The following is a 15749-nucleotide window of genomic DNA, read 5'->3' as shown; positions in this document are numbered from 1 at the left end:
ACGGGTTGTAAATTATAGTGTCTAGCTTAGTAAAGAATAGCACCGCTGAGGCTTTTCTGAAAACAACCAAGATGGCTGCAGCTGATGTGTGATCAAATTCTGAGGGCAAAAACAGCAGCACTCATTCACATGCTGATACTACACCACCACAGCTCATCTCTGCACACCATAGTCTGTTTACATTTGTCAGTTGCTTAGTGCTATGTCACATGTTTCATTGCTCTGATTGGTTGTAGGTCTTTCCAATTGCATCCACAGGCAATTTAGTATACAGCCGTTGATAACGCCCTCTGAAATCGCAATTAAACACAGAGGTTCCAGACTGCACAGTCGGGATTTGGTCTGGCTGTGTCTTGAGGGAACACTGAGAACCTGCTGGGGCTAACTGTGAATGAGTCATTGTAACTGTGTAATGAGTGTTCAAACTGAAAACAAAGCATCAGGGGCTGCATTGGTAGGGGTGTGCTGTTTCAGGTACTGGTGATTGATGAAATATTATCTAGGAAGTCTAAAGGCTTATCATTAGGGCTGCAGCTATCGATGCAGTATTCCATCGATTATTCTGGCGATTAATTGAGTAATCGGATAAGAAATACTGCATGTTTTTATTAGATTACTTTAGCTTTATTTAAGGACAATATATAAAAGAGAAATAAGAAAAGTCTCTGAAATGAGAGAAATGAGCAACACGTTTGTTTCCTTTTTTGAAAGTCAGGGCTGTCAACCAGTAATGCAAATGACCGATTTCATACGCACTCATGCAACGCCGCTATTTCTCATGCTGTCAGGAATAATCAGTATTGGGAAGTAGCTCACTACAAGGTGTGCCCTTACGAATTTAACAGCATTCTCAGTAGTGTGGTGGTGACGTCACTAATTTCTGAGTCAAATAGCTTTTCAGTAGTGAAGTTAATTGATTGACCGAGTAGTGCATTAGCATCCATAAAAGTTACAAACTCTTTTTCCCAGGAAAAACTCTGAAATGCAGCAAACTCTTTTCCTGTGGAAGTCTGGATAAAAGTAAGGATAGTAAAACTGAGGATAAGTGATGTGACTGACGCCACACCAAGGCATGAGATGACAGAGTTGCCCCTCGTCCAATATTGAAAGATAAAATGTACTGTCCCTTACTGATTCAGTACGGGGTGCAATTTGTCCCGTATTTCCAGTGTTACCAATTTAGCGACTTTGTCGCTATATTTAGTGACTTTTCAGACCCCTCTAGCGACTCTTTTTCAAAAAAGCGACTAGCGACAAATCTAGTGACTTTTTCTGATGTTATTTAAGACTTCTGGAGACTCTGTTGTGAGAGCACGTATCATTCTTATTCTTCTTAACGGGCAGCGGATGCTGCCGTGGGCTCCTCTCTCGCCCCAAATCACTCACAGACGGCCCAGTTCTCCCTCCCAGCAGCAGTTAGAGCAGGAGACGTTAACCCCTCCACGTCCAGACTGCAAGTGAATTGCGCATGCGCGGAACCACCGCTGGCTGATCTATCGCTCTGATCCCGACCTGGTTTACAGTCAGGGCGGGATGTAAATGTAAAATTTTCTTTGTCTAATATAAATCACTGAAAGAAGGTTCATTTGTAGTTCTAAACATATTGTTTTTTTACTCAGTTTTTGTCTCTCCCACGACGTTATTCCTCTCTCCTACAGCAGCCATTACAATTACATGCATATGGACAATTATGCAAATTAGGCGATGACGTCATTTAGCGACTTCTAGCAACTTTTAGGACAGCCAATAGCTACTTTTCTTACTGAGGAGTTGGCAACAGTGCGTATTTCTGTGGAAACAGTTTAACGAGACATATTGGAGAAATATTAAATCCAGAGGAGAATGTCACATAATGGCAGGTCTGTCACTCAGTGTCATCATTGCCATAATTACGGAGACTCCGCTCAGGACCACTGTTAGCCCGCTCACTGACCCGCTGACTGAATGATAAAGTTATCTGAAGGTCCCTTTACGCCCGGATGTTAAACTTATGGAGCTTATGGATTCATAAAGCCTCACGTGCACTTATATCTCAGTCATTGTGGAGGTGGGCGCTAGGGTTGTCAGAAATATCGATACTCCGAAAAGTATCAATACTCAAACGCCGTATCCGGATACGATACTAATTTGCGCCCACAGCGCCCGTTGCGCGCACTCGACAGGCAGTGCAGCAGGCCAGACAGCGTCCCACCGGCAGGCAGAGAGCCCTCACCGCGACCCGGTTGGACCGGTGTTGTTGTGCATGCACGCACATATTTCTGCTGCTACAATATGGCCAGTGCAGCTGCAGGAGGGCCAGACCCGCCAGTCTTAGTCGAAAATGAAAAAGGCAAAAGCCTTGTTTGGAAATATTTTGCATACGAGGCAAACGAAGATGGGAAACCGAAAGATCTCGACAAGCCTGTGTGCAAACAGTGCTTTAGCTTGCTGCTCAATTAATGTTGGTTATTTTGTTATTAGCCATTAGCCGCGGCTAGCAGCCTTTAGCTAGCTAACGTTACTCAAACGTGTTGTTTTCTATTAAAGTTGCAGAGTGAAGTAGAGAAAACCTGCAACTAAACAGAAGAAGCAAGCACAGCCAACTCTACCACTTCTGTTTGACAAGCAACGAAAATACGGCCCCAAGTCACCAGAAGCTGTGAAACTGAACAGAGCTGTGGCAGAGTACATCTGTGAGGATCAGGTTTCTATTTACACAGTGGAGAAACCTGGGTTCCAACAACTTCTCATGCAGCTAAATCCACGATATGTTCTTCCTTCACGAAACCACTTCATGTACACTGAAATCCTGGAGTTGTACAATACAACAAAACCAACACGCATGCAGCAGCTTCAAGGGAAACCATACTTTGCCTGTACAACTGACCTTTGAACCAGCAGAGCTGCATCCTCTTTCATGGCTGTAACCCTGCAGTTTATAATGAAGTCCTGGGACATGCAGAGCTGGTGTTTGAGCTGTGTTGGGTTGCATTCAGAGCACACAGGGGACAGCTTGAGAGAAGCTTTGGAGGAGATTGTCCAGGAGTCATGGAAGCTGGATATAACCAACATGGCAGCCATCACCACAGATAATGCATCAAATAACAAGAAAGCATTTGAGCAGCATTACGCATGGATCCCATGCTCTGGGCACAATTCGCACTTGGCTGTTAACAAGGGTCTGGCTATTGACAGTGTAGCAGGAGCACTCTCCAGACCTAATTGTATTGCGTTTGCGTGAGTTTTGCACAGCGGCGACCGGATCTTTTCTCTCAAACCACAAAAAAATGTGATGGCACAACAGTCTCCTTCAGTACATTATTCTATGCTTTCTTTTGATTTTCACATTGTCATCCTGTTTAATTTGTCTTCTGATTAAATCGGAACCGTTGAAACAAGTTGTAGGAAGCCTCTGCAAGTAATTGGTTGCTGGCAGACACTCTGTGCTGCAATAAAATGGTTAATCAGCAGTGCCGTGCACTGTAGAGCCGATGCGCTGCTGGTTCTGCCGGCCTGAATAGAATATAATGTCTATAGCCTTACTGTTGTGTACAGCCTTTATAGACTGAGCTGAGTAGTGATGCGCGGGTCGACCGGTAATCCGCGGGACCCGCAAATGGACCTGCGGGTCGGGCAGCAGTGATTGTCTGTTAAATTGGTCTGTAAATGATATTTTGACATTATTATTATAATCTATATTAATTAATCTATAACCTATTACTGTCATGGCATCCGAAGGTACTGATGTGTTGAGCAGGTGACAGTCTGCGGCCGTTTTCAAAACACACTTGTGTCACGCACTCCAAAAGAAACTTGTTGAAACTTTAAACAATAATTTATTGTACAAAACGGGACAACGGTTCCATAATTCATATTATATTCAAAAGATAACGAAAAAACAGCTACAAGTTAGAGGGAATAGTGATAAAGTGGTAAAACTTGGCACTGATCCACAGCCTCAGACGGATGCGCTCAAATGTGCCGTGCGCACAAGCTCAGTTGGTAGGCCATACTATATGTTCACATTCTTAACAATGCAATTTAAAAGTTTTGATTTTTATTGATAACCTACATTTACCAACAACAAAAAGACTACATTTAGCACCAAAAAAATATGTAAAAAAAAAATAAAATAAATAAATAAAAAAACGAATATCGAATACCAAATTTTCATAACGAATACCTACCCATAGAAACGAATATTCGAATATCCGAATATTTGGGTACAGCCCTAGATATTTTCCACTTTAACAACTGAGGAGGGCAGAAGCAGTAACCTAGAACATCAGCTGACAGAAAAAATAAGAAATGATCTGAAGCACAGATACGAGGACAGGCACCTACAGCTGGCATTGAACACAGCCACCTTTCTTGATCCCAGATTCAAGGACAGTTTTACCGCACTAAAAGAAGAGGTGAAACAACATCTTGTGGATAATGCACATAGTCTGCAGACTCAGAGAGTCCCAGGTTTGCAAACATCACCTTCAACCCAGCCTACACAGCTTTCAAAGAGATCAAAAACAGATTTGAAGGGACTTTTGTCTAACATTCAGGGAGAGAAAAAGGAACATGGAGATGATACATCACCAGCAGCATCTGCAGATGATGATCCAGAATGCAGGTTCAGGAATGAGCTGACATTATATGAAACCATGCCTGAGTTGAGTTCTGAGAAGGACCCCCTAACATGGTGGAAAATGCATGAGAGCGCCTTACCTACTCTTGCCCGTCTTGCCAAGAAATACCTGTGTATAGCTGCTTCAAGTTGCGCATCAGAGTGTGTATTTAGTACATCAGGGCTCATTTGTAACCCAAGAAGGGCAAGACTCACAGAGGAGCACATTGTCTTTATTGCAAAAAATCTTCAAACAGCGAAGAAAATTCAGGCCAGTGAGACTGACACTTAAACAGTCATTCATAGAGTAAAGTGCACTTTCTGAACTCTTGTGTGCCTTAATAAATATGTGCACTTTTAAATTTCAGCCATTTTTAAAAAAAAACAAAACAAAAAGTGTAGCTGAGAATACAGCATTTCAATTGTGTGATGTTCATTTTAACTGGTTGTTGTCTACTTGTATAGTTTAATACTTCAAAATATTGTTCTAATTGTTGTTTCTTTTGTGTGTTGTGTTACCTTAGACAACCAAAAATGTTGTCATTGTTGCTATTTTTGTTCTTTGCTCTTTGTTCTGTGGCTATTAATAGTGCCCGTGCCACTAATTCATCACATGTAGCCCTACCTGCAAACCATCATGGCAGTGATATTTCAGTCTTCATTATAACATGTCAAACACATTATTGACGATAATCATAATAATAATTAATAAATAATAATTTATAGCTCTACAGCGGAAGTAACGTAAGTGGGTTGTCTAACAGAAATAAACAGAAACTCAGTGCGCTGTATAGTTGTGCTGAATTTAACGAAGCCTCGAGGCAAATAATATGGCTTAAGGCTTTTTAGTAATAGAATTATTCGGGTTACTCAAGGAATCGTTTCAGCCCTACATATCATACACCAAAACACTGCACAATGGTTTATAATATGAGAAAGGATTTTACAACAGTAGAATTACATTACAAGGTATCGATAAGCTACCAGGAATGTGTGCTTGCATGCATTTGATTGTCTAACACAGCACCCCACTTTAAGATGTTGTGTTGTTCTGGCAAAAGTTGAGCCAGGCCCAGCCAGATGACCCTACATTGTTTTTTTTGCAGATGCCTGGGGGTGCCCATGCAATGGCCTGATTGAAATGAATGAGGCAGCTGTGTCTGTTTGAACACAACCTTAGCTTTTTCCCAACTTCAATGAAGCTGGACTTGGAGAAGAGTAGATAATGTATTAACTTCCATTTTGAGTTGAGTTATTCCTTTAAAGTCATGCTTTCATGTATGAATATACAGCATTTAGGGAGGTTAAATGAAGCTAGAGGCAGGACTTACACCAGTGGGGTCGAGTGGTGACAGGAGGAGGCCGGGTGGTGGTGGTGGTGTGTTGATCCCAGGGGAGGTAGTTAGCAGTGTGGTGAGCTTGACGCAGTGGACTCCTCCTCCCATGGTGAATGGCGTATTGGCCTGGTGGCAGCCAGTACTCGTACTCGATGCCCAGATTGCTGTCTGTTGCCAGCACCTGCACACAAGGAGAGCATGGAAACATCTAGGCTGGCCTGAAAAGGTTTCAGTTCCTCTTTTCTGATTTAATCTGCCTTCATATTATACCTTGAAGTGCAGTGTACAGGGTAACCTTTATAACTTCACCTCCATCATATAATATACAATAAATCTTGTGGTGTGGTGTTATATCAACTACTTTTTCTAAGGTCAAGAATCTACTTTGAATGTCAACTATTTTCTTTGTACTCCACAGAGCTCTTTTGGAGGACTGGTCCAGGTGTCCATTTCCTTTCTTTTGTCCTTTTACACTTGTAATCCCTAGGGTTACTACACTAAATGAGGGATGAGTGAAAAAGCATGGCAACTAAATGGATAACATGTTTTCCTTATACCTTATGTTGGGCAGGGTTGCCAACTTTGGTCAGAGGACTGGAGTAAGATTTTAGCTTGTGACGCAATATCTGCTTGTGCGTGCATGGTCACAAACATACGTGGACACGCCGGCAATGTGGCAAACAGAAGAAACGAGTGTACGTTTACATATTCATATCTATAGGCCTAAGCCCCACATTCTTCCATAGATGTATATTTGTTTTACGGAGCAAATCAAGGTCGATTTCATCAATCTATGGTAGTATAGGCATCTGCTTAAAAAAATCCAGTAATATGTCCTGTTGTGACAAACAGAAAGATTTCAAGGGGGGGTTCGGGGAGTTGTCCCCCGAGAAAATTTTGAAATTCACACGATGAAATCCTATTTTCATGCAATTTCATACAGAAATAGATAAATTCAAGGACTTTCAATGACCTGTGTACAGGGCTGGACTGGGACAAAAAAAAACAAAAACAAAAAACCGACATTTATGTATCTTATTTGTACTTGCACACATTTTATTAAAAATTTAAATGATAAAATCTTGTAGAAGTGCTTTCACCAAAGGCATTGTGTACTCCGTGGCCATCTACTACCACCAGGATGTATATGAGAAGTGAATGAGCACATTGATTTTCTAGCCTTGGTACTCTCTTCCAGGGCACGTAGGGTACTACTGAGATATATTTTAATTTTGGTAACAGTGTAGTGTGTGCATATGGCATTCACCAATCATAGTGGGCCGCCATGGCCAAAAATGCCAGGGCCATTTTTTTGTCCCAGTCCAGCCCTGCTTTATACCTCCAGGGTTTCTGCAAATTATCACATGACATTATGATCTCGCGATCCGACAATTCCAGCCGCTCACGTGCGCGCCGCTAAAGTTCCAGTGGACATTGATGCCCGGCACGGGATGGAGCGAGTCCGTGCCGTGGGCAAATCGTGCACGCAACGGATCCAGTGGACATCCAGTATGTATATCCAGTAGGAGTGTCCCCGACTAAGAATTTTCATAGTCGAATCTGATTTGACAGATTTTTCCTTTAGCCGACTAATCGTTGAATCATGTTGTTTTCCCCCTCATTGATTAATGAGCTCATTTGCGTCAGTTTCCGCTCCAGAGAAAAGAGCTAAAACACCCAAATAAACAAATTTAATTCTTCAATTGGCATAATAAGATAATAATAATAATAATAATAATAATAATAAAAGTAAAAGGGTTATCATTTTATCTTTATCTTTACTCCTTTCACTTCATCAAGGTATGATGCTCTAGATGAGCGCAGACGCGCTGCCCAGTCGGGGACAGCCCTCCATTCCGAAACACTGCTGTTCCGAACCAACCCCACTCCGAAACTGACTTTCAAGTCCATATCGAGTTTCCTGCATCAAACACTGCCACCCACTCTCCGGCTGCACTCGCACAATTCTGAAATTCGTTGTACTACAAAAGCTTGAAATGAACGTTCAACTCATTGTTTTTTATTGAAAATATGTCACTGTCTTTATTTATTATGTATAATTTGGCTAGCTGCAAACACATTTAAAAGGAGACGCTTGTCAAGTCTTTTTACGCGCTGTCCGTGGTGCTGAAATCCCCACTCCCGGCCGCACTCCCGGCTGCACTGGTCAGACAGACTAGTGATAATAAATAAATAAAAAATCAGAGTCTATCAAGAAAACAATCAGCGGTGAAATTCGTTTCAAGACACTTCAAGTAAACGAATAATCCTTCAAAAAAGTTTGATCTGAGAGCACATACCTCCTCCTAAGTGTTTGTTTATGCGCTCTGCCACCGTAAATCATCACCACATGATTCCCGAGCGCGACACTGCTGCTGCTCACCGCTCCCTCAGGGGATGGGTCAAATGCGGAGAACAAATTTCACACACTCAGGTGTGTGACAATCAGTGGGACTTTAACTTTAAATCACTGTAGGCCTCGATGCTGCTCTGATGGTCCTGCAACACACTCACTCACCTCTGCTTATTTGGATCGAGCAACTGGGTGATTTATTCATGCGTAGTAATGATTATGCCTACTGATTAAATGCACGTCATTTTCAATATTTTATTAACAGAAATTAGGCTGATGTTTGTATCAAAATAGGCTATATATCATGAATTACTAGAAAACAAATATATTCTATGTCAAATCAAGATGTTCAGCAGCAGTGAGCACCCTCATATAGTCAGAATGGTACGGTCTTGTTTCATAACCACATTTTGTGACGATTCGACGGCAAGACTGGCAGTCGAATCAGACTTCTCCAAATCGAATCACCAAATCATCGACTATTCGGGGTCACCCCTAGTATCCAGTATACGGTCCGGGCGCTACCGAAGACATTAAACTACCAGTGAGCCAACTTACCTTTCTTCAAGTTCAGCCAAGCGTCTCTCAGTTCACTTGAAAAGTCACGTCCTCCCCGGCGCCGTGTGAAACGGCCCGTAGTTGGCTGACTGTGAGACTAGAGCTGCCCAATCAAAGCGCAAATATGGACTGCGCACCAATCAGAGATTAGTTTTCCACAGAAACATTTGGCTGCACTCCATTTCACTCAACTGGTACGCCGGTCAGGCGGAGTCTGCCCCTCTCCTCTCCTCTCCCCTCTCCCCTCTCTGAAGTCTGGCTGTTTGAAATTAATCTAAAATACTCAGTTGCCAGCCTTTTTTCCAGCGTTCGTCGCTGGCGTGAGAATTGGTTGGGCAGAGTGAGACCGTGAGATGGAAGGTGAATGCGTGTGTCACACGCCAGATGAGAGAGAGTTGGCAACCCTGTGTTGGGACCTCAGCCAAATGTTTTAAACAATAGAGAGGCCTTCATAAAACCAGCGAGTCTGAGAACAAAAGAAAAACGCGCCAGGCTTCCATCAGTCCAGTAACTGTCAAAAGTGTAAATCGCTTTTGAAATTCAAACTCTTGCTCCCTATTGGGCGACAGTGGCCAAGTCCAGGTGGAGTCAGGTGGAATCCCCTCTGACGTCACTGAGACTTTAATAGCCGCTGTGCGCTGATACCCCTCGCAATCCCAGAGTGACGAGTTGCTGGAAGGAAGCCAAAAGCTTTCTGTGCGCAAGTTACTGCTAGGGAGCACCTTAGACGTTTGAATTCAACCAACTTAGGCCGCCCTTTTTCTAGACTCACTGAACGAGGAAAAACAACTTTTTCTTTCTGTTTTAACACTCCACGGAGAACCGGAGGAACGCCGCCCCGCCGTTCCTCAACATCTGCAGAGATTTGGAGAAAACCCCCTTTTCTCCAGAGGACGATGGAACCACTGAAGCCCCGCTTCTTCAGACGAGTCGACTCCGCTGATCCCTCTTCTGCCACGCCGAGGACAGCATCTTTCCTCCCGCTGTAGGACGCTACAGTTTTCCCCGCACGCTCGTCCCGGAGGAACAGACAGAACACATGCTGTTGCGCCGTGCGACTCCAATAAGAGAGCTACAGTCTGGGCAGAGACTTTATATTTAGCGTGTGATTTAACTGTGACGATTTAACTGTGACTGTGTACTTTGAGGACCACCATGTCCTTTTGATAATCTGACCATTGATTGCTGTTTATTGTTGTGCTTGCCAGAGCAAAGTGATTGTGCCATTTGGTGGATAACCCACCGTTAGTTTGTGCCAGCCGCGCGCTCACAATATGCCGCATTCCTATCTAGAACAAAGACCAGCAGACGGTAGGCTGTCCCCAGTTAGTCTACCGGCCTCTGAGGGGTAGGAAAGTGACCATTGTGTTCCTTCCACGACCGCTGATACCTCGCGCTACTTACAAGCGCTCACTCTCCTCTTCGTTTTCTCTCTCTGTCTTTTACTAACTTACATGCACACTCAAACGCACACACATGTACACCTTGTACCTGTGGTAAAGTCACACATTGCCCTGTGAGCAACTCCTTTAGAGCAGTTCACCATTACCACAGTCTCTACACACACGTGTTGGCACAGCTTTTTTGTTAGAGCATACAGTGTATTTGATCTCACTGGACGCCATCTTGTGCGTACCTCAACCTCTCTAAATCCGCCAGGACGCCGACGTCCTCGCTCCCCTCCTCCTCTGTTAAATGGCATCTCCCAGGCGCACTATGTCATCAAACCATGTGATGTTTGGTATTGCCGGATTCAGGAAGCTCTCGACTTTTCAAAAATAACATCGTTTTTCTTTTATTTATTATGTATTTCGCACCATGTCCGCCATTCTCTCTGTCTCACCCCTCCCTCTCCCTCTCTCTCTCTCTCTCTCTCTCTCACACACACACACACACACACACACACACACACACGCACACACACACACACACACACAGACCCACTTGCATGCTTTGATTTACTGCTTCTAGTTAGCTAGTTTTAGTGTAGTGTGTTTATTAAGTGAACAGCTTGATTGTTTAATCATAATTGTTTAATAAACATCTGTGACTTTACTAGAGCGGTCCTCTGTGGTTATTTGTGAATTGTTTATTGTATCAACTGCTGGTTGTGATGGTCAGTGCTCGGGTTCACACCTTCTAAATTATTTGTTTGTTAATATTTACCTATATTTGCAAACTGAGACAAGGACTTTTTTTTGGGGGGGGGGGGGGGGCTTTTTGACTAAATACCGGTTGGTCATTGATCCCTGTATCCTGGGTGGTACCCCGGAATTATTAATATACGATAATAATTTTATTTCTTAATTAATTACAATTAGTAATTAATAATCAATAATTAACATACCTTTAGCAAATCCCAACAATTATAAAGTCTGAGGTAAAGGTGGTCTTAACCTTAAAGCGGAATTTATACTTCTGCATTGAGGCATAGGCACTGTGTAGCCCTACACCGTAGCCTGACTTGCACCGTCCCAGAAATGTAACTAGACATCGCGAAGACACAAACCTTCTGTTTTAATTGTAATTTGAAATCCATTTCTCTCAGTGGAAACAAAGTTGTTGTTTTTTTTTTTTACTTTAATTTCACAGATAAGAAATAAATTGTGAAGAGAGAAAAACTCAGCTAGCTGGCTAATATATGCAATGTGAAATGTCACAGGCTTGTGCTGATAATGTTAGCTTTTTAATTTGTGGTTAGAATATGTCTTGTACAAGACAGTTGACAGAACCTTGTGAGTCACAATGGAGCTGAATGTTGTAATGTTACTTTTGTTAAAGGTTGCTGTTGTCCCTGGTTTCATATGAGCAGAGGAAACTCTCAACTCTAATACTCTTATACAGTGTAAAATGCCATAGGTATTAGCTAATAATATTAGCATTATTATATGTATGGAAAATGTGTGTTTGTCTGTGAATCTTGTGAGTTATAATGGAGCTGATTTGTGTACTTGTATTTGAAATTGTCTCTATTAAGCCATGTTGCTGTGTGTTTTAGGTGTGTTTTGAATCAGTCAAACTTTACAGGACTTCACAGAAACCCCACTGCCGACTAGCGTTTTGGATGTGTAACTGCAGAGTGACACAGACACATAATTGCACTTGTATAAATGCTCACAACGGCATAGGCCATGTGCTTAGGCTATGGTGTAGGCTCTGTGTAGAGCTGACGCACAAGTATAAATCTGCCTTAAGAATCAGGGTTAACCCTTAGTCTTTAGACTTAGAGTTGGGGTTACCAAAGTACTAGGACAAATTTTAGGCAATAAAGGCAAATACCAGTCTCCTGGAAGAAGTCTTGAGTGCTGCTGTATTCATACTAGCTATGATAGAGTTGTCAAATGAAAGAGTGCAGAGTGTTCAGAGGAGGCTTACAACCACCATCACTGTTTTAGAGAACTTACACCAGCAGACTCTGACAGTGTTCTTACAGTTTCTCAGAAGGAAGCAATAGTTAACAGCTGCTTGGCAGCTGAGCCAGGTCAGCTTGTGAAATACCTGCACAGGATGTGAATGGAAACAATCAGTTCTTTACTCAAACCTGATGTTTTTGTTACCTTGTGAAATGCTCAACAGTAGGCAGAAGAAGTTAAATTTAATTTTGGTGCCTGCCTGGCTCAGTGGTGTCATACTGGTTGATGTAATGAAACAGATTTACCAGGATGGTCTATATAAAGTAGCCCTGGTATATTATACTGGGTAAATTTTTCATGCAAACAAGGCTTTAGACTGATGATGAATTTGATAGTGATCTGAGTTTTAAAAGGCAGGTAAATACCATTGTTAGGTTCTCTCAACTCAGAACCATCTTCAAAGTTAGGTATTCCTGGCATTCTATCGCTCACTGATCTAGAAAGAGTCATTCATGCACTCATATCATCCAGGGTGGACTACTGTAACTCCATCTACCTATGCATTTCTCAGGCTCCCATCTCCACAATTTGCAACTAGTTTAAAATGCTGCTGCTAGTTTATTAACAAACAAGGTCATATCCCCCCTAATTTTGCATCCTTTCACTGGCTCCCTCTTCATTTCAGGATACACTTCAAAATCATCCTAACTGTGTAAAAATCTCTCCATGGTCTCTGCCCTATGTATATTTCAGAGCCTATTACCCCTTACAGCACTTCCACCTTTTTTTTAATCTGATTCCCTGATTAATTGTTTTATTTTAAATCTGGTTTAACTCATTCATGCGCTGTTGCGTCTCTGTGCTTGTATATGCATTATATATCTGTCTTTGTTAAGCACGTTGCTGCAAAACTAGTTTTTTCAACTGTTTATTTAAAGTATTTTCAAATGTTTACACAAAACATAAAAACTAGAGAACATTGTGTGGGGGCACACCAGTTAAGTAATCATGAGTCCACGTAAAAGAAACACTTACCTTTCTGGAAATTTTACACTTTTCTTTGTTTAGGTTAAAATGCTATTAATAAGGTGATGGCACACTAAAATGTAAGTGAATTCCACTAGAGATAAAAACTCATAATTATACCATTCTCATATGGTTCTAAGAAACCATTCGGACCGAATGCAATGATTGGTCTGAGTTTTGTCCTGTCCTGTCTGTCTTCCCCACGTGGAGGCCAGACAGGTATTTTTAGTTTGCCTCTAAGTTTGAATCCACATGGTGGTGTGACCAATGCTTACGACAGCGTCTGTGTACACCGGCGAAGTAAACACGGTGCAACAAGAAGTAAATTCTTCAGTGCAATACAGTTGCAAGTTTCTAACAGACATTAGAAACCACTGCAGAGATCTAACGCTACAGCCGAGAGAGCTCAGGATGTGTAGCAAGCTTGGCCTGCTACGTCAGGCTAGCCCTGAGATGACCATGGTTTCTCCTGGAGCTGTCCCGACAGGGAGACGCCGGCAGCACTGTGACAGGACACGGGAGCAGGGGAAGCGCGGAGGGGTTAGCTCTAGGCTAAGAGCTCTAGGCTGAGAGCTAACCCCATCAAAATAGCTGTTCCCAGTGTCTTTCTGGCAAACGTCAGCTCGCTGGACACGAAAATGGATTACACCCGACTGTGGAGATCCATTCACTGAGGAGTGAGGGACTGCTGCGTCCTTGTGTTCACTGAGACATTGATGAATGGTAACATATCAGACTCTGGTGTTGAGCTAACAGGGCTAACACTACATAGAGCAGACAGGGAGGCTGCATCGTATGGTAAGCTCCGTGGTGGCGGTCTGGCAATATATACACAAACAATTCATGGTGCTGTGATGTGAAGAGGATCTCCCAGTTCTGCTCTCAGGATGTGGAGTTTTTGACTGTGAAATGTCGACCCTTTTCATCTTACTATTGCACTATATGTTCTTTCTTATATGTTGCACAAATTGTTTTTAAATGTTTTGTTTCTTTTTGCTTGGGGTATGCGAAATGTCATTTTGTTTTTGTGCTGTGCATAAAAGTGACAAATAAAGAAGTTCAGTTCAGTTCATAACGTTGTATATGACAACACAGCATCCAATTGCTAATGGCTAATGTTAGCCTACTATAGCGTAGCCTCTGAAACATCATCGTTATCTTCCTTGTGCGTTTCCACTTACTAGTAACGTTAACACTACTATCTAACGTTAGCACTGTAACCTTATTCTAAAACTCATCATCACTGACTCGGTTGAGTTTTAAAACTCCGGGGTTGCGTTTAACTGTCTTGGTTGTAACGGTACACTCGCTCTCCTCTTTTGTGTATCTAACATTACCTTGCCAACGCCTACGTCTATCATAGATGTAATGAGGACGTAATGGAGGAGGAGGGAGTAGGCCTTTGGAGGGAGGTGGAGTTGCAGGAGGAGGAGAATGGGACTTTGGAGGGAGGCGGAAGTTGTGGATGTTCACATTTTTTCTAAGTGCTGTGTGAAATGCAAGAAAGGTAGGAGTTGCTTTAAATGTCCTTTTATTGCCCAGACATTCACGGTGAAGCTGCATGAATGTCTTCTGAAATAGAGACAACCTACTACTCCCATTTTCTGGGGAATATTCCACCTTGAGACCAGAGGGAAAAAGTCATCTTTTATTATTTTACAGATGTCCTTGATTATGTCCATCCATTATTTAAGGCTTGGAGGCTCAGATTTGTACTGGTTCTTTGTAATTGCCTTTATGCTGGCAATAAATAAATAAAACAAATACATTACCTTAACATCAATAGGTATTTCATATCCCAAGATCTTTTTTTATAACTGAACATATTTTTCTACAGAATATTTGAATTTTTGGGCATGTCTAAAAAATGTGGGCGTGATTAGCATTCATGTGTCATCGTCTCCAAAACTGCTCTTGTGACAGGGATAGATTGCCCAAAATGTGGGGTGTGACAAAGAAGCCGATCAAGTTTTTCCAGCCAAATTTTCTCCATCTCTTGTGGCTTATAGATGAGTGCTGTGTTTTCCACATTGAATGCCAATCCCCCTGTGATATTTCTGTCTCTAATTTTATTTTTTTCCCCATTTAACCTTAATATACTTAGTTTGGCAGATGACCAAAACAATTGTGCGCTTTGTGATAAAAGCACGAAATTTGGTACACTTATAGCCAAAGACATTCTGAAAATAATTGGATATGGAGCCATCTTGAATTGTCAATATGGCAGCCATGGCAGCCATTTTTCAAAATGGCCACCAGCAACAAACGTGTTCTTATGTGAGATGGATATAATTTGATATTGAGGAAACAATTTGTTAAATTTATTTACCATACCATTATGAATTGCCTTTTGCATACACCCCCAACCCCCATCATGGAAAATTCAAGATTGCCGCCAGTTTTCAGCTGTGAGGTGGACTGGTCAGCTATGGATAATCTCAGTGTAGAATTTTACATTTTTCTAGATGCAGAATTTGAAATAGGAACATTAGAATTACTTGGAAGCTTCCATCTACCTCATAATT

The 15749-nt window shown here is 42.1% G+C and overlaps 2 protein-coding genes across 3 annotated transcripts in view; both read right to left on the bottom strand.

The window, feature by feature from the left end:
- The window catches only part of fah (fumarylacetoacetate hydrolase (fumarylacetoacetase)), a 625231-nt gene that overhangs the window by 481356 nt on the left and 128126 nt on the right, over positions 1-15749 (bottom strand). The gene's annotated exons all lie outside the window — the stretch shown is intronic.
- adamtsl5 (ADAMTS like 5) overlaps positions 1-15749 on the bottom strand; it is a 148013-nt gene that overhangs the window by 12422 nt on the left and 119842 nt on the right. Inside the window, exon 10 of the mRNA XM_050049704.1 lies at positions 5929-6115. Coding sequence (XP_049905661.1) covers positions 5929-6115 — 187 coding nt within the window. The remainder of the gene's footprint in view (positions 1-5928; positions 6116-15749) is intronic.

Source organism: Epinephelus moara, chromosome 1 (assembly GCF_006386435.1).
Source record: "Epinephelus moara isolate mb chromosome 1, YSFRI_EMoa_1.0, whole genome shotgun sequence".
In the NCBI taxonomy this organism is placed as follows: Eukaryota; Metazoa; Chordata; class Actinopteri; order Perciformes; family Serranidae; genus Epinephelus; species Epinephelus moara.
This window is presented reverse-complemented; position numbering and strand designations above follow the sequence as displayed.